General features: G+C 41.3%; 1 protein-coding gene across 2 annotated transcripts in view; it reads left to right on the top strand.

Moving 5' to 3' along the window:
- ino80db (INO80 complex subunit Db) overlaps positions 1 to 25,804 on the top strand; it is a 128,250-nt gene that overhangs the window by 34,806 nt on the left and 67,640 nt on the right. For both annotated transcript variants that reach the window (XM_059967331.1, XM_059967332.1), the window contains exons 3-4: positions 2,963 to 3,777; positions 19,547 to 19,655. In XM_059967331.1, the coding sequence (XP_059823314.1) occupies positions 2,963 to 3,777; positions 19,547 to 19,655 (924 nt within the window). The remainder of the gene's footprint in view (positions 1 to 2,962; positions 3,778 to 19,546; positions 19,656 to 25,804) is intronic.

Below are 25,804 nucleotides of genomic sequence, written 5' to 3'. Positions count from 1 at the left end.
GGACAGTCAGTTTTTTGCACGTGATTACGGAGCTGAAAAATGGCAGCAGGGTACAATTTCTGCCATAGATGGGTCACTGAGGTGGGAGAGAACATATGGAGACGTCATGTGGACCAAATCGTGGATGCTCAGGTGAAAAACACAACACCACCTTGCCCGGACTCCCCTGCCATAGAAGCAAACACTCCTGATGTGATCACATTGGCCTCATCTACAGATAAGCCTGTCATTGGTGCTGATGATCCATCTGATTTACCTGTGGAGACTCATTCCCCAAAGTAAACGTTCCAGGACAGACGTTACCATGAGGCAGAGAAGACCTTCCCGGAGACTTGAGTTATAAATGGGTCTTAGCCCAAAAGTAAAAAAGAGGGGAAAAAAGAAAAAGGCTTGTTATAATTTGATATTATTAAGTTACTTTGTTATAATTTGTAAACAAATGGTAGGCATTTGTATGTTAAGGGTAAACATATTTGTATAGCATAGTGCTTCAGTTAAAAAAACACAGTTGATACAAAAAGGGAGGAGTGTACCGTATAGCCTACATTATAATAAGGGACTACTTTATGTTTTAGTAACACATCGTTGCATGTGCTATTAGGCGCATGTTGATCTGTATGTGTTTTAAGTTCAGACTCTACCAGTAAAGAGCCATGAAACTTAGTTTTTGTCTCTGGCGTATTTATTAATAACATAGTTGTGTAAACAAGCCACATACACAACAATAACTTTTCTCATTGCGGCCAAAAAGAACTTCATCAGTCCAGAGAACTTGTTTCCAAAATGCATCAGGCTTGTTTAGATGTACCTTTGCAAACTTCTGACGCTGAATTTTGTGGTGAGGACGCAGGAAAAGTTTTCTTCTGATGATTCTTTCATGAAGGTCATACTTTTGCAGGTGTCACTTCACAATAGAACAGTGCACCACCACTCCAGAGTCTGCTAAATCTTCCTGAAGGTCTTTTGCAGTTAAACGGGGGTTTTGATTTGCCTTTCTAGCAATCCTACGAGCAGTTCTCTCAGAAAGTTTTTTTGGTCTTTCAGACCTCAACTTGACCTCCACCATTCCTGTTAACTGCCATTTCTTAATTATATTACGAACTGAGGAAATGGCTACCTGAAAATGCTTTGCTATCTTCTTATAGCCTTCTGCTTTGTGGGTATCATTTATTTTAATTTTCAGAGTGCTTGGCAGCTGCTTAAAGAAGCCTATGGCTGCTGATTGTTGGGACAAGGTTTGAGGAGTCAGGGTATTTATAAAGCTTTGAAATTTGCATCACCTGGCTTTTCCTAATGATGACAGTGAACAAGCCACAGCCCTAACAAGCTAACTAAGGTCTGAGACCTTGGTAAAAGTTATCTGAGAGCTCAAATCTCTTGGAGTGCCCAAAATTTGCATGGTGCTCCTTTCCTTTTCTTCCCTCTAAAATTGTACAAAACAAAAATAATACCGTAATCTTGCTTAAAATGTTGAAAAGAATGTTTTAGCTTTAACTTTATGACTTTTGGAGATCAGTTCATCTTCTACTCACTTAACTATTCACAGTAACAGAAATTTTGACCGGGGTGCCCAAACCTTTGCATGCCGCTGTATTAGCATATATTTTGAGAATGGTGGACTTGTGGCGACCCACTTCCTAGTGCACTCGAACCGGCTCACAAATAGCCAGCGCGCTGGCACAAAGGCCAGTCCCAAAAGGGCGCCAGGTCTGCTTCACCAACAAAGGGAAAAGCCCGCGCAGCACTGTGAGTACATGCCCCCTACAGCATCCGCGCACGGGACAGGACTGTGAATACGTGCCCCCTACAGCATCCGCGCCCGGGGAGGGCGGGATCAGGGAAGCTTTAAAGCGAGGCCGCGAAGTTCGAATAAAATCTTTTTTAACTGCAGTTTACCGACTCCGTGTCGTTATTTCAGCGCTGCATGTAGCACACCGCTACAGACTGTTATTAACGCATGTATGTGAACACTCCTTGAGACTACCCTGTCCTAACTCTCTTTAAGCAACAGGAGATTGATTCTAGTATTGAAGAACTGTTTTTGTCTTTTATTTCTACTTTTGTACATGAATATTAATATGTCAACAACGATGGTATGATGCATAACTTTCACAGAAATAAACTGGCTGTAGACACTTCTCTCCAGTAAAGAGAAAATTGAGAATTATCAAATTAAAATTTAGAAATTATTAAAGGCGGTGGAGGCAAGATGCCACCCCTGAAAAAGAATTCAAAACTAGCTGCCATTAATTCCAATTAAGAAATGAGGGTAGGTTTCCTTGCCTTTTAATTATTCAAGGGAAGTTTGGGTATGTAAATGAGGCAAAAATGAAAACAGAATATTCCTGGAGAATTCAGCCAGTCAAGCAGCATCTGAAGAAAAAAAACAGGTGAACATTTCAGATCAAGGACTCTTCCTCAAAGTGGAACATTTAACCAGTCAGTCTGAGGAAGGACCCCTGACCCAATAGACTGTTTCTCTCCCCATGGATGCTGCTTGGCTGGCTGAGACCTTCTGCCCTACAGTTTCATTTATCAGGAAGAGAGAGCGTTATTGGGTTGAGGTTAAGCATAGTAGAAGATGTCTTGTCTGGAGCCCATGAACCAAAATGAGCCAAATAGCCTGTTAATGATGTAGACCTCACGTTGTTACATGATCTAGAGTTTGAAACTCCATGCCATTCAACTCAAAGCTCTAAACACGTCCTAACCTTGGGAGAAGACAACTCATAATTGTATAATGTTTTTCACAGTTCATCTGGATGTACTAGGGATGTACAAAATTAGCACATTGGTGAACTCAAATGAGAACAATGCAATACTTCACAATTTACGATAGGTTACATCATTTTTTTCTAGTTCCAACGCATGGAGGGACACGGGCCTTAGTTGAACAAGGTATGATACTTGCCGCTGTAGCTGTAATTCCTGTTATGCTAATACTTTCTTTCTTTCCCAACAGATACTGCAACAGCCATCTGCAAGTTCTCGGTTTGGTGCCCAAAAAGGAGCGGAAGAAAAAGAATGAGCAGCTAGAAGACGTGCGCTCCAGACTTCACCCTGATGTTACCATGGCAGTCAGCCTGGCAGTGCCCTCGTTGGCCCTGAAAACAGCAAATGGTTTGGATGGACCGACGCGGTCGCCACAGAGGCCGCGGCTGTCCCTTCAGTACCTGGACCGCGAGCTTGACGACCCATTTGCTTTCCCTGACGATGATGATTGTGCACTGAGGAAAGGAACTGTCAAACGGAAGCTTCAGACCAAACTGGCTCAGAACCGGCAGCAGCAGCAGCAGCGGCTGCTGCGAGAGCCTGAGATTTGCAGACTGCAATCAGAGCACTTTATCCCACACCCTGCACCTCCTCAGTCACTCTACCCCGGCACTCCCCCTCTCTCCAGTCCCCCACGACCTGCCGTACTGCCACTGGGCCTGCTATGCAAACCCCCTTTACCCTCGAGCCCCAGCCTGCCACAAGCGGCAGCCCATGGTACAGTAGCAGCAACGCCTGCCTCACACTCACCAAACGGAAAGCCCCATCGGACCGCCTCTCCCCCTCAGCAAACAAAGTCGCCGCCTGTACCACAGACTGCTGCTGTCCCATCCCCAGCTGCTGCCAAGGCAACAGACACTTCCAGGCCCAATATGGTTGTCCTGAAGGCTTCAAACTCCACACCAATCTGCAAACAGCACTTAGCCTGTGTAAACAGGCTAAAGAGACTAGCAAAACTGTGTGCTGAGAAGCAACTATTGCATCGGGATCTCTTTCCGCATTTAGGTAGGAACGTGCAAGGCTACTTGACTGAAACTGCAAACCTTTGTTGTGTGGTATCATGGGCAATGCCCGGATAATTGAATTAATATTGTCTCAATTCTGATCTTTATTTTGTAATTTTAAAATGTAGAGGCAACCAACAAAGTATAAGACTGAGAAGTTGTAACTATGAAGAAAGATTTGAGGACTCAAGCAAAAAATGAATGGTTGACCTTATAGGCATATTTAAAGTAAGGAAGAATTTTAAGGTGGGTGCACTTTTGCGAGAGTCCAAAGCTTTTAGCCACAAATATAAGATGGGTGACAAGGCATCTTGAAGTGTAGTAAGGGTAAGAGAGAGAGAGAAAAGGTACTTCATAGATGTAATGAAGGACATAGATGAGGGCTACGTGAACTTCAGTAAGGCATATGACAAGCAAGGCTGTCCCAGATGGCATCCAAGGCAAAATGGATCCAAAATTGATTTGCTAATAGTAGACAGAGATTATTTGCTTATTTATGCCTACCTCAAAATCTCTGAGATCACATCAAACTATTTCATGCAATGAGTGGAACTTATACAAAATATCATTAGATTGCTTTTTGCTGAAAGCACACCTGACCTGGTCAGAATCTGATTGCTGTTTGCTTCCTCATTTTGTTCAAATTAACCACCATATATCCAGTGTAACTACAGATGTACCTCCCTTGTTGTAAAAGCTCAAGAGTATTGAGGTCAGGAAAAGTGCTATTAACTTGTAAACCTTTATATCTCTTTCTTCCTTTTCTGTTCCTGTTCCTTATTTTTCCTTTCTTCTTTTTGTTTCACTTTCTTTTCTGTTCCCACTCATGAGAAATGTAATATCTTGGAAATTAAAAACAAAGGACATTGGAAAGGAGACCAAAGTACAATTCATTTCTTTCATCAGTGGCACAATTTTGGTGGGGGACATGAATTTTTAATCAGCATGTTAAGAACATGTTATATCTGATCATTAAAGGATGAAGCTTGCTTGAAACCATAATAGGTAGTACTGCATGGCAAAATAACTAGTACTGTTGGTGTTTGCCCAGTCATACTATAGTAGTGCACATACAGTATTTCACATAGTTGTGAAGCCAGATCAATGGCTGTTAGTAAACTAATTATCTAAGCTCTGAACTGTGAATAATAGCTTGAACAAGAGATATAATCAGGGACTTGTATTCATTTATTTAATTTTCTACCTAGGATGATCCAGCACCAGCAAAATTTGCTCATGCTTTTCTGCTGTGTGCTAATTTATACAAAATTCTTTTAATAAATCACTACTTTTCAAAGTAAAGTTTTATGCAAAGTTCATGCACATTATTGTGAGTTGATATACAGTACTGTGCAAAAGTCTTAGGATGCCTAAAACTTTTGCACGGTACTGTATTTGTCAATGTGGAGTGTGTGTTTGTAAATCTGGTGGGAGCAAAGCATGTTGAGAATGGCGAGGGTGGAGCACCAGAGGAGGGGCAGGTGGCAGAAAAAGGGTGCTGGGGTGGGGGGTGATGTGGGTTCAGACACACCCAGCCCTGAGACAAGGTCATTTGATTCCGAACAATTAGTTTATTGATCATTACAGAATGTCTCTGGTGCTTCATGCTTCCTGCTCCTTCCCATTTCCCTTTCCCCTTTTCTCAACCATTTCCCCCTTCCCACACTTAGTCCACAATAGAGATCCATATCAGAATCAGGTTTATCATAACTCACATGCATTATGATTTTTTTTGTGGCAATTCAGTGTAGTACATTAAATTACTGCAGTACTATGCAAAAGTCTTAGGCATCCTACCTATATATACGTGCCTAAGATTATTGAACAGCATTGTTCTAGCCTAGAAAATAGCAAAGTTAATGAAAAAGAATCTGGATAATATCTGACATTTTTTATTCTTGCTTTTAAAATATTGTAACATATTGGCACACCTCTGAAGCTTCCAGTGAAAGTATTTTACTTATTTACTATACCAGCAGACTTTGCAAGATATAAGTCCATTCTTAATGAGCTGCCAAAAATAGTGGTAGAGTGGATGCAATTATAACATTTAGATTCATAGAGGATAAAACATTTAAACAGGACTTTTGGCCCATCGCATCCATGCCGACCTGTTTTTATGCCCCATCTACCCACATCCAGATCTTTGCTTTCTATACCCCTCCCCTACATGTACCAATCAAAAATTTCTTTTATATGTTCACTTGTGTGCATTAAATTCCATCTGTCATTTATCAGCCCAATTTTCTGGCTTGTTCAGATCCCACTGCAAGCCTTCATAGCTTTCTTTGCTGTTAATTTCACCCCCCATTTACAAGACATTGTAGGGACATTAATAGAAAAGGTTTGGAAGGATACGACTCAAACACAGGCAAATGGAATCAGTTCCAATAGATATTTTGCTCTGCCAAAGAGCTTGTTTCCTATAGTATATGATTTTGACTGTAGTGTAGGATTTTTTTAAAAATTTTAATCTGATACTCTCTTTCTCATGGTGAATGTGACCTGAAAAGTGCTGTGTAATGGCATTTAGTTATATTTTCTTAAAACACCTAAACTCTCTTCAGCTGTATAAGTGAAATGGCAAAAACTATGTTGTGCAGTTGTACACCATAGAAATATGCTCTTTTGTGCACCAAATCTTCACTGGTTATCAAGCACCCAATCCAAAATGGGACCTCTATATGTTAATCAATGTATAGTAGCCCCAAATGTGTGATACTGGATCTCTTGTTAGGGAATGAGACAAGGCAGGTGACAGAAATGTGCATAGGGAAAATTTTGGCTCTAGTGGTCACAATTCCATTAGTATCAAGATAATTAAGGAGCAGGATTGTACTGGTTAGTGGGTTGAGATTGTAAGTGGAGAAAGGCCAATTTTGATGGCATTGGAAAGTATCTGGTAGGTGTGGACTGGGATGGGTTGTTTTCTGACAAAGGGTACTCAGTAAGTGGGAGACCTTCAAAAGTGAAATATTGAGAGTATAGTTTGTATGTTCCATTTAGATTATAAGGCAAGGCTAACAGGTTTAGAGAACCCTGGTTTACAAAGGCTGTTAAACCCTGGTTAAAAAGAAGAAGATGGTGTATAACAAATGTAGGCAACAAGGAACAAATGGGGCACTTGAGGAGTACAAGAAATGCAAGAGAATACTTAAGAGGGAAATCAGGAAGCAAGAATTTGCTCTGGAAGACAAGGTAAAGGAGAATCCCAAGTATTTCTACAGATATATTAGGAGTAAAGGGATAGCAAGGAACAAAGTTGGTTCACTTGAAGATCAGTGTGGTCATCTAAGCACCAATTCAAAAGAGATGGAGGAGATCTTAAATGAATGTTTAGCATCGGTATTTACTTGGGAGGCAGACACAGAGTCCATGGAACTGAAGCAAAACAGTAGTGAGGTCTTGGACTGTATACAGATTACAGAAGTGGAAGTACTTGTTGCCTTGACACAAATTTGAATCCACAAGTCCCTAGCGCCTGACAAGGTGTTTTCTTGAACCTCTTGGGAGGCTAGTGCTGAAATTGCACGGGCCCTTGGAAGAGGTATTTAAATTATCCTTAAACACAGGCGAGGTGTCGGAGGACTAGACGACAGCTCATGTTGTTCCAATATTCAAGAAAGGATAAGCCAGTGAGCCTGATGTCAGTAGTGGACATTATTGGAAGGTATTATAAGAGAGAAAATTTATAAGTATTTGGATAGATGGGGCCTGATTAGGGATAGTCGAGATGGCTTTGTGTATAGCAGCTTGTGTCTAACCAATCTTAGAGTCTTTTGAGGCGATTACCAGGAAAGTTGATGAAGGAAAGGTAGTGGGTGCTGTCAATGTGGATTTTAATAAGGCTTTTGACAAAGTTCTGATGGGATGCTGGTCAAGAAGGTTCAGTCACTTGGCATTCAGAATGAGGTAGTAAGTTGGATTCAACATTAGCTTAGCCGGAGAAACTAGGGATGGTATTAGATGGTTGCCTCTCAGGCTAGATATCTGTGATGAGTGGTGTGCTGCAGGAATCGATGTTGGGTCTGTTTTTTCTTGTCATTTACTGTATATTAATGATTTGGATGATAACATGCTGGATCAGCAAATATGTGGATGACTCCAAGATTGGGGTTGTAGTGGACAGCGAGAATAGCTATCAAAGTACATGGATGAGAAGGTGTATGGAGGGCTATAGTCCAGTGGCAGTTCAGTGGGACGAGTCAGAATAAGAGCTTGACGTGGACTAGATTGGCCAAAGGGCCTGTGATGCTGTACGATGCTCGTTTACACTAATTCCACTTTATTCTTCCTACATTCTTATCAGTTTTCTGTGGATTCTACCTCTCACTGCACTTATCTAAGTTTAGACACAATTTACAATGGACAGTTAACTCATCTTTAGCCAGGGCATGGAAACAGGAGCAGCCAGAGGAAACCTGTGCAATTTCAGGACAATTGTGCAAACTCCACACAAATGGTGCCAAAAGTCAGGATTGAATCCAGTTGTTAGAGCCACTCTTTTCAGCTGCTGTAATGTCCAAGATTCTGCAGCTTAAATTCCATAGTCAATTGTTTAAAGGTTTGAATTCTTACTGAGAAACCTGAACAGTGTGGAAAGGAAGCGTTAACCTTCGGAGGTTTTCAGTATAGCAACTTAAATATTGCCCTTGCCTTTGTCTCCTCACATAACCCTCTTTTGTATTTCTGGTTTGGTGTCCATTTCAAATCCAAATGCTTCTATAGCTTAATGCAAAAGAAGGAGGAGTAGACGTTTCAGGAACACTGCTGCGGATTGAGAGTTAGTAATTTAGGTGTTTCTGTGGTTACAGAGCTTCAGTGTAATTTGTTCACTCCTTGAATTTGGTGTGAGGTTTCTTACTGAATGCTCTATTTTCAGCATCTAGACTTCTGCTTCTGCTGTCAGAGTGATGTGCATTGCTGAGGTGTGCCTTCAGTGCCCCTCAAAGTAAGCCTATTGATGAACCTGGAAATTTAAGCTGAGTTCAAATAGTTTTCTGAAATGCTTAATGGTATCAGATTACAATTCAATGTAAAAGTACACCTGCAAATGTTTTGTCAGTTGTCTAAACTATAATCTTTTGTCCAAATCCTTTCTGGCTTTTCTAATTTACATCACTTTCTGCAACACACTGTGGAATCTTCTGTTCCTGCAGCATTGCCTGCGAAAACATTTTACCCTTTGGGTATCAAAGATCTGTTTACCTTTGCTTTGAAACATTTAAAGACTTTGCTTCAATGTGATTGGAGGAAGAGGTCCAAGGATATTCACTTCACTGGAATTAAAATAAAAAGGGGTGGGGGGTTCATTTATTGCAGAGATGAGGAAACAGTAAACACTTTGTTTTAGATTTTATAAGACATAGGAAGAGAATTAAGACATTGAGCCCATTAAGTCTGCTCCACTATTCAGTGTTGGCTTATCAATTATCCCTCTTGACCATGTTTCTGCCTTCTCACTGTAAGTTTTGATCTTACTAATCAAAAATATATTGACCTCTGTTATAAATATACCATATAACTTGGCCTCCACAGACTTCTGTAGCAATGAATTCCACAGATTCACCACCCTCTGGCTAAAGAAATACCTCCTCATCTCTGTTATGAAGAAATGTCCATTTATTGTTAGACTGTGCCCACTGGTCCTAGACTTTCCCACTATTGGAAATATCCTCACCACATCCACTCTATCTAGGTCTTTCATAATTCAGTAGATTTCAATGAGATCTGACCTTTACTGCACCATCACTGTTCCGACAAAGTTTAGGTGCACAACTTCAGATTTCCAGCATCTGGAAACTTACTTATAACTTATTCCTAAAATTATAGCAGTGTATTGTTTCTGCCAAAGGAACACAAGTGTGTTGTACTGGTTCCTACTTAGAAAATTGGACAGGAAGGCTCCATATTCTTTTTTGTCCCATAAGAGGAAACCTCTCCCCATCATGACTGCACAGGAATTTGAAATCAAGTCATTTCTCAATGTTCAAAACTCTCGTGAATGTAAGTCCAACGTCCAGCCTATCTATGTAAGACAATATTCCATTCTCGGTATTAGCCCAGCAAGTGTCCTCTGAACTGCTTCAAAAGTGTTAATGTCATCCCTTAAATAAGGAGACCAGTGCCCTACATAGTGTTCCAGATGTGGTTTTACCAGTGCCCTGCACAAGTATAGCATGGCCTCTGAGTTTTTATTTTCAATTTCCCTAGGAGTCAAAGATGACATGAAATAGTTGGTGTCATAGACAGTGAATACACTTATCAAAAGTTACAAGGGGATCGTGATAATCTTGGTAGGTGGGCTGAGAGATGGCAAATGGTGTTCATTCTAGATAAATGTGATGGGTTGAATTTTGGATGTCAAACTGATGTAGGATGTTCGCAGTGAATTGTAGAGTTCTGGGAGGTGTTGTAGAGCAGAGAAACCTAGGAGTACAAGCACATGGCTTACTAAACATTGTGTTGAAGAAGGCATTTAGCATGCTGGCCTTCATCAGTGAGGACACTGAGTGTAGGAGTTGGGATGTTATGATGTACCTGTACAAGACACTGGTAAGGCTGCTCCTGGTGTTCAGTTTCATTTACTGTCATAGGAAAGATTTATTCCTTTGAGTATCTAAGGAATGATCTTTTATAAAGCTATATAAAATAATGAGGGGCATTGACAGGGTGAATCTGGGGATCAGAAGATGATGCAAATATGAAATATGCTGCCTGAACAAGTGGTTAAGGCAGGTACAATAACAGCATTCGAAAAGGTGTTTGGACAGTTAAATGGTTAGCATGGGTTTAAAGGTATATGGACCAACCTCGGGCAAATGGATTAGATGGGCATCTTGTTTGACTTGAGTGAATTGGGCTGAAGGGCCAATATGACTCCACTCTGACTCTTCAGTATTCATCTGGCTTTCCCAATCTTTTCCATTGTTGTACCTGTATATTATACCTAATAAATCCTGATGTAGGGTTTCAACTCAAAACTTCAACTTTCTCTCTGCCTCTGTAGAAACTGCTTGACCTGCTGCATTCCTCCAAAAGTTTGTTTTATACTCCTGATTATAGTATCTGCGGCCTCTTGTGTCCCCAGGTCTCTGAGTTAGGGCAATATGTATTTCTTATCCTGTCAACGTGGACAATTTGACAGTTTTCCTCATTATGTACCATTGCTAGATCTTTATCTGCTCACTTAACCACTTATATTCTTTTGTTGCGTCTCATTCTTTCATAACTAACTTTTTTGGCCCATCTTTGTGCCATCAGCAAACTTACAAAATATATCTTCAATCCGAGTCATTTATAGAAATTGCACAAGAGTAAATAGCCAGTATCTTTTTTAGGTTGAAATATCTAATGATAAAGGGAGAAAATTCAAAGGAGATGAGAAGAGCAAGCTTTTCTTACACTGGAATGGGTGCTTGGAATGTGTTCACAGGGCTGGTGGTGAAGGCAGACAGAAAAGAAGTCCTCTCAGATAGGCACATGAATGGCAGAGAATGAAGGAATAGGGACCTCATGCAAGCAGGGGGATTAGTGTAATTAGATATAATTAGCTTATTTAGCCCGTGGGCTGAACAGCCTGTCCCAGTGTTGTACTGTTCTCTGTTTTAAATTGTAAAAAATTGAAGCCCTATTGTCATTCTCTGTGGAGCAACATTTATTTCATCTTGTATAGCAGGAAAAGATCCATTTATGCCTACTCTCATTCCTGTTAGGCAGCCAGTCTAATATTGATGCTACTATGTCACCTCCTAAACCATGAGCGTTTATTTTCTGCATTAACCTTTGTTGCAGCACCTTACCAAATGTCTTCTTGAAATCTTAATAAATTCATTCATTCCCCTTTTATCTACACCATGTGATCTTTCTTCACAGCACTCTTTCAAATTAGTCAAATACAGTTAACTCACAAAATTCTGGAGGAGCTCAACAGGTCAGGCAGCATCTGTGGAGGGAATAAACAGTTGCCATTTCAAGTTGAGACTTTATCAAAGCTGCAAAAGAAAGGGGAAGAAGTCAGAATGAGATGAACAGTTCCCTCTTTGGGAGGAGAAGGAGTACAAGCTGGCAGGATTTCCTGATGGCCAACCATTTTAATTGAACTGCCCATTCCCATTCCAACATGTTTGTCCATGGCCTCCTTTGCTGCCTCAATGAAGCCATTCTCAGGTTTAGAAGCAGCATGTCACATTCAGTCTCTCTCTGGGTAACCTCCAACCTGACAACATGAACATTGATTTCACTAATTTCATGTAACTTCTCCCTTTTCTCCCTTCTCTCTTTTTCCTTTCCACATTTTAGCTCCCCTCTTACCTCTTCTCCCTTCTTCTGGTGCCCCTTCTCCTCCTCTTTCTCCCATGGTCCACTCTCCTCTAGTATCAGATTTCTTCCTCTTCAGACCTTTGCATTTTCCCCCCATCACCTCCCAGCTTCTCACTGCCTTTGTTCATGCTCATATTTCCCTGGCCGGGTGGAAGTTTTATTGGAGTATTCCTGTGAAACATCCTGCCATTCATTACCCTGGTCACACTGGATCCTTATTCCTTGGAGTGTATGAGAATGAGTGGTGACCTCATCGAAGTTTATAAAATAATGAGAGGCATGTATAAGATGGTCATAGACTTTTCCTGAAGATTGGGAGTCCAAGCTAGAAGGCCAAACTTCAAGATGAAAGGGAAGAAATTTAAAAGATACCTGAGAGGTAACTTCATTACATAGAGGACAGTGAGTGCCTGGGAAAAGCTGCCAGATGAAGTGGTTCAGTTGAGTCCAAATGCAGCATTGGAGGTGTTTTGATAAGTACATGAAGGGGAAAGGCTAGGAGAGGTATGGGTCGAACACATGTAACTGGGGACTACCAGGGAGGATTTTGTATTTGATGTGAACCAGTGGGCCTGAAGAACCTGTTTTGTGCTGTATTATTCTTTAACCCTATGTTATCAGTACTTTTTAAATGGCAACTGTTACTATGCTTTTTAGCATTTTGATTTGTTCTTTGCAGGAGTCTGTTTAAAATATTTTGTAGTGAGACAAATAATATTTTCTGCATACATGAAGCACTGATAAATTAGACGAGTAAGCTCAGCTGATGTTATGGTCATTGATACTGGGTCCTTTTTGTTTTCTGGGTGAGTCCGTAAGGAAACGTTTTGTGTGGGATATGCTAAGCAATTGCTTGTCACTCATTGCATGATTAAGTTGGGAGAAGGAAGGGAGAAGGGCAAAAGTAGGTGTAACAATATAGGGAGAATTCTGAGCTTGTATACTGAATCAAAAATAAAGCAGTTTCTTTGGCTCTCTGAAACTCAGTGTAAGGGCTAGGTAGTATCTCGAAGTTTTTAGAGCATAGAGTCAGCGTTAGCATTAAATGAATGTTATTTAGGGGTCAGTTTGACTATTAAAAGTCTGTAATTGCTGGTTAGTGCAAGTGTATTATAGGAGACAGTATTTCCAGAGTCACTATGATATTTTGGGAAATTTAACTCACAGGTTCAGGGTGTGACATTAAAGAGGAGTATTTCAGGAGGAATCAAGTCAGTTTGAATATTATAGGAGATGGAATGTATATTTCAGATTAGCTTTTCTTAAAAGTGACTACTTACATTCAGAAAGCGCTTTTACTGCTGAAAAAATGTCCCATGTGAACATCAGTAAGTAAGAAAACTGAGATCTGGCAATGTACATAGTAAATGTATTAAACAAGGGGAGAGAGATGAGATATGGAGAGGTTTAGAAGGGGAAATCCATAACCCAGGATTTTGCCATCTTAACACATTCCCTCCAGCAGAGTGACTTCAAGTGAGGTATTTCAGACAAAATTGAGAGGATTGCACATATGAAGGAAGTTTAAGGGATTGGGAGAATGGATGTAAGGGAGGGAGAAAAGTAGGAAAGATTGTAAACGGGAATAAGAACTTAAAAATCTGCAAATTTACATTTGTTTACCAGAAATGCAAGTTAAGATTTGGGCATTAGGGCTTGGATAGCCTTGTGGGTAAGTTACAAAGAAAGGTTGAACAAGTTAGGTCTTTATTCTTTGGAGCGTAGAAGGTTGAGGGGGGACTTGATAGAGGTATTTAACATTATGAGGGGGATGGATAGAGTTGACGTGGATAGGCTTTTTCCATTGAGAGTAGGGGAGATTCAAACAAGAGGACATCAGTTGAGAGTTAAGGGGCAAAAGTTTAGGGGTAACACGAGGAGGAACTTCTTTACTCAGAGAGTGGTAGCTGTGTGGAACGAGCTTCCAGTAGAAGTGGTAGAGGCAGGTTCGATTTTGTCATTTAAAGTAAAATTGGATAGGTATATGGACAGGAAAGGAATGGAGGGTTATGGGCTGAGTGCAGGTAGGTGGGACTAGGTGAGTGTAAGCATTCAGCACGGACTAGAAGGACCAAGATGGCCTGTCTCCGTACTGTAATTATTATATGGTTATATGGATTCAGAAAGTGGGAAAAGGGAGACCATCAAGAGTGCATTGGCAAAGTTGTATCTACAGGTAGCAAAGATGTGGATGATGGTTTCATTAGCTAATTGTCAAAGGCAAAGAGCACATCAGGTGATATTACAAACATGAAGAAAGTGCAAGGTCCAAAAGCCAGAACCAGCCGTTACAGCAAGGTTACAATAGCCAGATTGACTTTCATAGTTTGGAGATATTTCGGTGAAATCAGTGGGAAGGGAACAAATGTGATCATTTGAACCTTCCCAGTATTTAGTTGAAGGAAATTTCTTTTCAATCACTGTTAGATGTCAGACAAACCCTGGCAACTTCATGGCAGTGTCAGGGTCAAAAGAAGTAAGAGATAAGATAAAGCCGCAGATTATCAGTGTACAGGAGGGCACTAAGATGTTAAATGGCACAGTAAATGTAATAATTAACATGATGTAAAAGGGACCAGCAACTAGAGCTTATTCTGTAGGTTAAGCAAGATAGTGACTGTTGAAAAGTAAAGGTGATGGCAACTGTAGGCATTAGTGGGTAGAATGGAAGCAGCACCTCTAGAAATCCAGTTCCATTTATGAAAGAAAGCAATCACTCATGTCAGTATGTAATAAAGGAGACAGCATGTTGTGGTCAGTGGGAGTTTTTATGCAGATGCTGGTAAACTGAAGCAAAATGCTTAAAATTTAGCAGTCAGGCAGAGTCTGTGGAGAGAGCATTGACTTAAGAGTTTTGGGTTGATGACTTTCAGTGTAATTAGGCAGCGAATAGGTTCCCTTAAGGATCATTGTAGAAATCTATGTGTGGAAACACTGGAAATGAGCACAGTGTTAAATGAATGCTTCACATTTGCAATGTATAAGAGGCATTTAGGCAGATACATGAACAGGTGGGAACTAGAGGGATATGGACCACATGGAGCCAGATAGGATCGGCATCATGGTCAGCACCGCGTTGGTGAACTGAACCACTCCACAGTCCCATCTTTCTCAGGTCCCACTGTCAGCACTTGGGCCCTCGGAGACTCCCATCTTCTCACCCCACCATCCCTGGACACCCCAAACCTTCTTTCTCCTCAGACACTACCAACCTCCCCCCCCCCCCCCCCCCCATATCCCAGCTCTCATCCAAGAGGTGAGTCTTCACCATTCCCTTTGACCTTCCCCTCTCTTGAAGTAGAATGTTCTTTCCTCAATAAGGGCCTCAGCTTTGTCCCCTTGTCCCCGGAACTTCAGTGAGTTCCATGCCCGCCATGATGCTGAGTCTAGTTCAGTCCTTTCCTACCTACACCCATAACACTTCACATGCTCTGGATATTTTCAATGATTTCAATTCCCTGGCCCCCATCATCTGATTTTCACTATGGAAGTCCAGTCCCTATACACCTCCACCCCCCCACCAGGAAGGTCTCAGAGCTCTCTGTTTCTTTCCAGACACCAGACCCAACCAATTCCCTCCACCCTACTCTCCTCCATCTAGTGGAACGTCCTCACTCTTAATAATTTATCCTTTGCCTCCTCCCACTTCCTTCACACAAAAGGTGTAACCGTGGGCACTCACATGGGTCCCAGCTATTCCTGCCTTTTTGGCATCTACGTGGGGCAGTCTATGTTCCAACTCTACTCTGATGTCCACCCTCCACTTTTCCTATGCTACATTAATGACTGCATTGGTGCTGCTTCCTGCACCCATGCTGAGTTTGTCTACTTCGTTAACTTTGCTTCGAACTTCCACCCTGCCCTTAAATTTACCTGGTCTATTTCCAACACCTCCCCCCTTCCCCTCAATCTCACTGCTTCTATTGCTAGAGACAGCTTATCTTCTGATGTCTATTATAAATCTACAGACTCTCACAGCTACCTGGACTATATCTTTTCCCACCCTGTTATTTGTAAAAACACAATCCCCTTCTCTCAATTCCTCTGTCTCCACTGCATCTGCTCTCAGGATAAGGCTTCTCATTCTAGGATGAAGGAGATGTCCTTCTCTTTCAAAGAAAGGGGCTTCCCTTCCTCCACCATCAACGCTGCCCTCAACCACATCTCTTCCATTTCATGCATGCCTGCTCTTACCCCATCCTTCCGCCACCGTAACAGGGATAGGGTTCCACTTGTCTTCACCTATCACCCACATAATTGTCCAGAACTTCTGCCATCTCCAACAGTATCCCACCACCAAACACATCTTCCCCACCTCGCCCATCCCCCCGCCACACTTGCTGCTTTTCGCAGGGATTGCTTCCTACGCAACTCACTTGTCCGTTCATCCCTCCCCACTAATCTTGCTCCTGGCCCTTACCCTTGCAAGCAGAACAAGTGCTACACTTGCCCCTACACCTCCTCCCTTGCTACATTTCAGGGCCTCAAACAGTCCTTCCAGGTGAATCTGCTGGGGTCGTATACTGTGTGGAGGCTCCCAGTGTCACCTCCTGTAGATTGGTGAGACCTGACATGCCGAGCACCTATGCTTTGTCTGCCTGAAGCAGTGGGATCTCCCAGTGGCCACCCATTTTAATTCCACTTCCTGTTCCCATTCTGATATGTCAGTCCATAGCTTCCTCTACTGTCACAATGAGGCCACACTCAGGTTGGAGAAGCAACACCTTGTATTCCGTCTGGGTAGCCTCCGACCTGAAGGCACGAACGTTGATTTCTGAAACTTCCGGTAATGGACCCCCCCACTCCCCACTCACTCTCACCATTCCCCATCCCTTAATCCCTCTCTCACTATATTTCCTTTCCTGCCCATCACCTCCCACTGGTGCTCATCCCCCCCCCCCTTTTCTTTCTTCCATGGCCTTCTGTTCTCTCCTATCAGACTCCCCCTTCTCCAACCCTGTATCTCTTTCACCAATCAACTTACCAGCTCTTTACTTCATCCCTCTCCCTCCTGGTTTCACTTAGCATCTTATGTTTCTGTCTCCCATTTAAATCTTTTAAATCTTTTAAATCTACTCTTTACCTTTTTTTCTGCTGAAGGGTCTCAGCCCAAAACGTTGACTGTACTTTTTTCCATAGATGTTGCCTTGGCCTGCTGAGTTCCTCCAGCATTTTGTGTGTGTCATTTGGATTTCCAGCATCTGCAGATTTTCTCTTGTTTGTAAAGGGTCTGTATTTGTTTTGTGTATTTGTCATGGAGAAGGTTATGGAAGCTGGTGAGTTCAGGGAACAGAATAGTGATGTCTTGAAGCATATCCACATTACAAAGATGAGGTGCTGGTAATCTAAGTGCCTGAAGTATATTAATCTCTTGAGGGCTGACTAAACCGAGGACAATGTTGAAACAAGGAAAGAATGGCAGAGGTACTTGTATCGTCACTAGTACAATTGAGACTGGAGGATGCTTAATGTTGTCCGTTTATAAGAAGAGCTGCAAGGATAAGCCAAAGTACAAGCCACTGAACCATGATGGAAAAGTTACTGAGGGGTGCTGAATACAGAGAAACAGGATCTCCTGCATTTGGAGGGATAGTCAGCATGGCTTTGAATGTTGAGAAATCATCTCTGTCAAATTTGATTGAGTTGTTTGAACGGCTCTATTCATGGAAGGGGTAATGTCAGTTTAGTAAGCAAAAGATTGTTGGTAATTTACTTCCAGCATGTCTCTCTTAACTGAGCCAAAGCCCTACCATCCTGGCTCTCTGCACCCTGGTGTCCACCAGCAGGGTCTGATCTCGGCCAGGCTCTGGGTATTATGGTGTGGAGACACTGCTCCTGAAATACCCACCTGAGGACAGTGTCAAAGTGGCCAGTGAATTTAACTGTATTTCTCAAATGCATTATAATTGGGAGTAAAATAAACAAAATTATTGAAAATGTCTTAAAATTTGATTAACTAAATTATATCACAAAATTCTGTTGCCATTGTAATTTTAAGAACACCCTATACTTCAAAATTTTATTTCTCTGTATCTGTAGACAGGTATGTTATTTTTAAATTAGAGTTTAATCCTTGAAATAGTAATTGTGATGTAGCTTTTGTCAACAGTGATTTGATATCCCTACTTGGTGACATGGGAGACAAAGGTGCTAGAATTTGGAGCAGTGAATAATGCTTTGGGGGAAAGAGGTGGTTTCAAGCAGCATCTGGGGGTCGGGGTAAGAATAGTTGACTCCTCAGGTTAAAGCCTACAATCCTAATCCTGCAGCAATCTTGATGCAGGATTTTGACCCAAAACTTCAAAGGAGACATTGACTCTGAATTGAATATGCAAATGTTCAGGGTGGTAACAGCTCTAGAGATGAATGTGAATGTTAATGAAGGTAGTAACATGTACTCTGTGAGGTGTTAAAGGCGCGATAAAACAAGGGGTCAGTGAATAGTAATGGGCCTTAATTCTATTATCAGTGTTGACTCTCAGTCTGTGTAATTTTAACGCAGGTAGTACCTGATGCACAGTTCGTTGCCCAAGGAACTAATGCACTAGGAATTGATACATGGTTAAAAGTGGTGGTTACAATTTTTTTTCTTTACAATTGCCCATGGGGGGGGGTGCATAACTCATTGTATGATCTTTGAAGCAGAAGTATTCTTGAGGTGGGTGGGAAGTCAAAGAAATGGTAAATTGAGCTGTTTTTTGAGAGTATTGCAGGACTCTGTTGAGGCATCAGTATGTGCTTTAAAAAAAGTCTGACACAAGCTATCGTGTATGAAAGGCAATGTTGACGCTAGAGGTCAGTATGTGAACATTAAAAGGCACCAGTTACTCGAGCGTCGATGTGTGCAAAAGGGGTTTTGTATCGCTGGGCTTCAGTGGTGACAGTAATTTTTGTGGGTATTGTGTGTGTTGAAGGGGTTTTAGAGGTCATTGACATGATGGAAATTTAAGGGGATGTTGTGTTTGGTGCAGGAGACAGCGTGTGCTGTTCAGGGAAAGAGCTTATAGAGAGCATTGTGATCTTTTGGGGGACAGCATGCTGAAACAGTAACTTGAGTGATCTGCAGACTAATATAAGGTGTTGAGAAAGGTAGTAAAAATGGGTCAATGAAAGTGTATTGAAGAAAGCAAAGACCCCCCCCCCGGTTAGTGTCTGAGTGCTGAAAGGGATGACAGCAGGGTTACAGTGAGGAGTTAAAACAGATGGTAACTATAGGTCACCATGTGATATTAAATGTAGTAATTTTAGTAACAATGCAATTAATGTGTAGTTCAGTTCTATGCATAGTCACGTGTTCTTTCTACTAAATCCTAAATCTCACTACAGTCTGAAATTTGTCAACATGTGCATTAAATAATACTTTTTTTAAATAGCCTTCTCCTTGGACTCCATGCCATCCATTCCATTCTGTCATATACTCAGTGAGATTACTTTCTTCTTGTCTTCAGGACTAGACTGGTCTGAGGACAGCGAGGAAGAAGAAGAGGAAGATGAACGTGTGCCTCCTTGCCAGTATGCATGGACGTTGCGGGACAAGTGGTCAAATGTTCACCCAGAGTGAGTACATTTGGCTAATCTTTCAATATTTTGTTGAGGTTTTGACTTGGGTTCTAATAACTTGGCTTGGAAGGAAATTGTAGCCTATTCATACTGAAATAAATCCTATCAAGGTTATTACTTGCCTGTGACAAATACACAATCATAAGAATAAAAAAAGCCTTCCATAGCTTATACATCTTTGATATCTTTAATGGCAAAACTACTCTAACTCAACAAAATTTAGGTCTCTACTTTGCAAAACATAATAAACAGAAGCACTGGAGAACATTAAAAAATACTCTAGAAGGAAGTTAGTAGAACTAGGAGAGTGTAAATATGAAGAAATGTTGCACAGGCTAGGGAAGTTTATCCGATGTAATGTGTCTGAATGACCTGACATGGATCTTCATTGTCCACTGAAACAGTGGCTGCTCCCACAGAGTTAGAGTGGAGAACTGAGGCTTTGGCAAGAAGAGGCAGAGGCCAAGGTTCTGGAGACAATTTTGGAGCGGCCATTGTGTGAATGGGCAGTGTAGGAATTTAAGGTCTGAGGCTTTGGCAAGGAGGCACATATGAGCATTTTTATATAGTAGTTAACTAAAAAAATGCTAAATTAGAACATATTAAATGAAGTAGACATGTAGAATCAAGTCATGTGCTTTTGCTGCATGATGTGGTTCCTGGTAACCACTTCTGCAGCAAGTGTTGGTTGCTCAAGGAACTCGGGCTCAAAGTTGACCTGAAATCTTGAGCTTCAAACACTGATGGATCAGGGAGGGGAAGAGTCACCTGAATACTATCTTTCAGAAAGCTGTCACATTCATTAGATTAACTACCACAAATTCGATCTGTGACCAGGGATAATAGGGTGTGACTAAGTGAGGATGGTAGGGGGAGCTGGAGCTCCTGGAGGAGCCTCAGCCCTCGAGCTTGGTCAACAGGTCTGAGATTCTTTCTCCCTGTGAGGATGAGAGTGGGAGCAGTAGGAAGGATGAGTAACTAAACATGGCATTGTGATTTAGGGAGTCATTCAAGAGGAGGGAAGAGAGTAGAAATGTAGTTCTAATTGGGGATGGCATAGTCAGGGGAATCATTCTTTTTTGCAAGGATTGTGGGGACTGAAGACAGTTTTATCTGCTGATACCCTGGTTCAGGTAATCTCATCTGACCTGCAGACGAATTTGCAGTAGGATGGGAAAGATCCAGTTGTTGTGGTCCATGTGGGTATCAGTGTAGTAGGAAAAACAAAGAAAGAGGGAATTTGAGCATCTAGGGACTAAAAACATAGCAAGAAGCGGTAATAATTTCTGAATTGTTACTTGAGCCATATGCAAATTGGCACAGGTTTAATAAGATTGGAGTGTTAAATGCTTGGCTGAGAAGATTGCTGTGGGAGAAGTAGATTTGAATTTGTGGGACATTGGCACCAGTTGGGGAAGGAGGGAGCTGTTCCGATGGACCAGCTCTACCTGAAACATGCTGAGATCAGGATCCTGGCAAATTGCTTAATTAGGACTGTGAGTAAGGCTTTAAAATTAAGTAGAATGGGGGTGAGTTCAATAGTGTGAAAAATATTGGTAAAGTAAAAGGGGAGGAAAGTGCTGAATTCTTTAGAGTAAAGAATAAGATAAAAAAGATTAGAAAGATGAGACTTTAACTTCAGGCACCATGGACATAACATGGAAAAGAAGGTTGGTGAGTACAGGACTGAAGGTGTTCTCTTTGAATGTGTGAAGTATATGAAATAAGTAGATGATCTTGTAGGGCAGTTAGAAATTGGCATTTATGATGTTGTAGGCATTACATAGTCATGGCTGAAGGAAGATTGCAGCTGGAAGCTTAGCATCCAAAGTATTGTATGAAAAGGACAGGTATGTGGGCAAAAGGATTGGGATGGTTCTGTTAGTAAAAATTAAATTAACTCCTTAGAAAGAAGTGACATAGGAACAGAAGATGTAGAATCTTTGTGTATTGAGTTCAGAAGCTGCAAAGGTAAAAAGACCCTGAAGGGTAATAGGAGAGGGCTGTAAAAAGGTCAATATTACGATGGTCATTGGGCACTTCAATGTTCAGGTAAATTGGGAACATGATGTAGGTGCTGGAGAAGGAATTTGTAGAATGCCTACGAGATGGCTTTTCAAAGCAGCTTGTGGTCAGTAAGTGAAAAGGCATTTCTTGATTAGGTGCTGTGTAATGAACCAGACTAATTAGGGAACTTAAGGAATCTTTTGATGACACTGATCATGATGTGCTAGAATTCACCCTTCAGTTTGAGAGGGAGAAGATAAAATTGATTGTGCCCATAAGATGACTACTGAGGCATGAGAGAGGAATTGGCCAAAGTTGACTGGAAGTGGACACTAGCAGTGATGACAGAGAGCTACAATGGCTACAATGAATAATTTGGAAGATACAGGATCAGAACATCCCAAAAAAGAATAAGTACTATAAAGGGAAGATGAGACAATGGTGTCTGACAACACGCTTTTTGTCCCACTTCACTCCGGGAGAAGGTTCAGGAGCATGAAGATACGTACGGCCAGATTTGGGAACAGCTTCTTTCTAACTGTGATAAGACTGCTGAACAGATCCTGACTCGGATCTGGGCCGTACCTTCCAGATATCTGGATCTGACTTACACTACCATACTTTCCCTTTTCTATTTTCTAATTATGATTTATAATTTAAACTTTTATTATATTTCAATTTGTACTTCAGGGAGCACAACATGCAGAAACAAATATCACTGTGATGATTGTAAGCTCTAGTATCAATTGTTTGATAACAATAAAGTATTTGTATTTGACAAGGGAAGTTAAAGACGGCATCAATATAGCCATTAAATGGAGAAAAAGTAGTAGGAAACTAGAGGTTTGGGAAGCTTTTAAAAACCTTAAGAAGGCAGCTAAAAATGCAATCAGAGAAAAAATGAAATATGAAGGGAATCTAGCCAATAATATAAAAGAGAATACCAAAAGTTTTTCAGATACACAGAGTTTAAAAAGAGGCAAGGCTCCTAGAAATCAGATCATTGGATGTACTGTATAATTATTTTGCATCAGTCTTCACTGTGGAAGACACCAAGAACTTGCTAGAAATTTCAGAATGTCAGGGAGCAGAAATGAGTGTAGTCACTACTACTAAGGTGAAGGTGCTTGGGATTCTGAGAGATCTGAAGTTAGATAAGTCACCAGAATTCTGAAGGAGCTAGCTGAAGAGATTATGACGGCATTAGTAGTGATCTTTCAAAAATCAATATATTCTAGAATGGTTCCAGAGGACTGAAAGTTCACAACTGTCTCGGAGGCAAAAGACAAGAAGTTGATAAGCTATTGAACCTAACTTCACTGGTTGACAAGATGTCAAGAGTCCATTATCAAGGATGAAGTTTTAGGGTACTTGAAGGCACACAGAGCCAGAATGGTTTCCTTAAGGAGAAATCTTGTTTGACAGATCTGTTGGAATTATTTGAGGGGAAAATACAAGAGGAAAGGAGAGCCAGTGGATGTTGTTTACTTGGATTTTCAGAATGTTTTTGACAAGGTGCTGCACATTATGCTGCCAAACAAGATAAGAGACTATAGTCGGAGTTTTAACTGCTACTTTTCATGTTATATGTTAATGACCTGGATGACAGAATGGATGGCTTTGTGACCAAGTTTGCAGACAATACAAAGATATTTGAAGGGGACAGGTAGTATTAAGGAAGCAGGGATTGTGTAGAAGGATTTGGACAGATTAGGAGAATGAGCAAAAAACATGTCAGATAGAATATAGTACAGGGAAGTATATGGTCAAGAACTTTGGTGGATAGAATAAAGGCATAGGCTGTTTTCTAAATGGAGAGCAAATTCAGAAAGCAGAGATACAAAGGGACTTGGAATTTCTAGTGCAAGATCTTCTAAAGGTTAGCTTGCTGGTTGAGATGTTAGTAAGGAAGGCAAATGCAATATTAGCATTCATTTTGAGAGGACTGGAATATAAGGGCAAGAATGTAATGCTGAGGCTTTATAAGTTGGTGGTTAGGCCACATTTGGAGTATTGTGAGCAGTTTTGGGCCGCATATCTAAGAAAGGATAGGTTAGCATTAGAGTCCAGAGAAGGTATATGAGAATAATCTCAGCAATGAAGGGGTTAACATATGAAGAGCATTTAATGATTTTGGGTCTGTTCTCATTGGAATTTAGAAAAATGAGGGCGGAATGTCAATTGAAACCTACTAAACTCTGAAAGGCTTTTATATAGTGGATGTGGAGCAGATGATTCCAATAGTGAGAGAGTCTTGGACCTGAAGGCACAGCCTCTGAATAGAAGAATATCTATCCCTTTAGAAAAAGATGAGTAGGGATTTCTTTAGCCAGAGGGTGATGAATGTGTGGAATTCATTGTTGCAGATGGTTCTGGAGGCCAAATATATATGGATATATTTAGAGTAGAGGTTAATAGTTTCTTGATTAGTAAGGGCATCAAAGTTTAGGGGGAAGAAGACAGGAGAATGGATTTGAGTGGGATAATAAATCAGCCATGATTGAGTATCTGCTCCAATGTCTAATTTTATGGTCTTCAAAAATCTCTACAGATCCCTGTCCTTCACGTTTACCAATCTGTTGTTGCCAGTACAACCTTCTATGCAGTGGTGTGTTGGGGCAATGGCATCAACATGGGTGATGTCAGCAGGCTCAATAAGCTGATCAGAAAGGCTGGCTTTGTTATAGGAGTCAAATTGGACATACTGGAGGCTGTGGTAGAACAAAGGACCCTACAGAAAATCCTGACAATTCTGGACACTGTTCCTCACCCTCTACATGTCAGCTTGACTGAACAGAGGAGTACTTTTAGTAATGGACTAAGACAACTCCGCTGCTCCAAAGAGGCCATTCTTACTCTCGGCCATTAGGCTGTATAATGAGTCAACCTATAGCCGGGGAAGTGATGACCCCATCCTGTTAGACTGTTTGAGGTAAGGTAACATTTTAAAATATTTTTCCTTCTCTTCTAATATTTGTATATCTGTGCACTTATAATGCTACCGTGACACTAATTTCCTTTGGGATCGATAAAGTATCTATTTATCTACCATCAGGCACATATCCCTGCAACTGTGATAAGTTTTACACCCTACCCTACATCTCTTTCCTCCCCACCATCTAGGACCCTAAACAGCTGAGGCAGCTGTTCACGTGGAAATACCTTGATGTTACTTGATTAGAAGAGATACAGCATCTATATTGGTGAGGTATAGCACAGATTAGGGAACCACTTAGAGCACCTTCACTCTGTCTGCTATGCCAGCTAGAATCTCCCGCTGTTCAACCACCTTAATTCCATTTTGTATTCCCACACTGACGTGGCTCCACTGCTGGGTTGAGGCTAGATATAGATTAGGGGAACAGCATTTCAAGTACCATCTATGTATTCTCCAACCTGCCAACATGATATTAAATTCCCTAACTTCCATAACTGTTCCCCTTTGCTCCTTCCTTTTTCCTTCTGGTCCATTGACCCCTATTCCATTCCCTTCACCTGCCTATCATCCACAGATTTCTCCTGCTGGTTTCTGATTTTACTTTTTTTCCATGCTGCACCATCCTTTCTCATTGGATTCCATCATCTTTTGCTCTTTGTCAATTCCACATATCACCTCCTAGCTTCCTACATTTTTCACTCTTGCCACCTTCCTTCATCTGTCTGTCACACCCCACTCATCTGAATCCAGCTCTTGCTCTGCCCGTCCCTTCCCCCCACCACCCTGAGGCCCTCCTTACCTTTTCATACCTGGCATCTCCCCTGTTCCTCTACAATCCAGATGAGGGGTCTCAACCTGAAACATTGACTGTCCATTCCCCACCCACAGAAGCTAACTGACCTGCTGAGTTCTTCCTTTCAGGGCTTTGTGTTTCTTCAAAACTAAGGCCAGTTTTGTTCAGATGGATGTAGAGAAAATATTTTCCCTTGTGGTTGAATCTAGGAAGTAGGACTGTGAAGTGAGACAGCCATACCTAAATCAAGACAATGTGTTCAGAAGAAACTTGTTTACCCCAAGACCGGACAGATTTTGGAGCTTTACTACACCTAGTTATGTGGATTCCTTTAAGCAGAAGAAGGTACTTGAAGGAAAAAGAAATTGAGTGACTGATAAACTGGTAGTAATAATTACCGCTAGGAGA

Source organism: Hypanus sabinus, chromosome 4 (assembly GCF_030144855.1).
Source record: "Hypanus sabinus isolate sHypSab1 chromosome 4, sHypSab1.hap1, whole genome shotgun sequence".
NCBI classification, from domain to species: domain Eukaryota; kingdom Metazoa; phylum Chordata; class Chondrichthyes; order Myliobatiformes; family Dasyatidae; genus Hypanus; species Hypanus sabinus.
The sequence above is the reverse complement of the archived record's forward strand: the minus strand, read 5'-3'. Positions and strand labels throughout refer to the sequence as shown.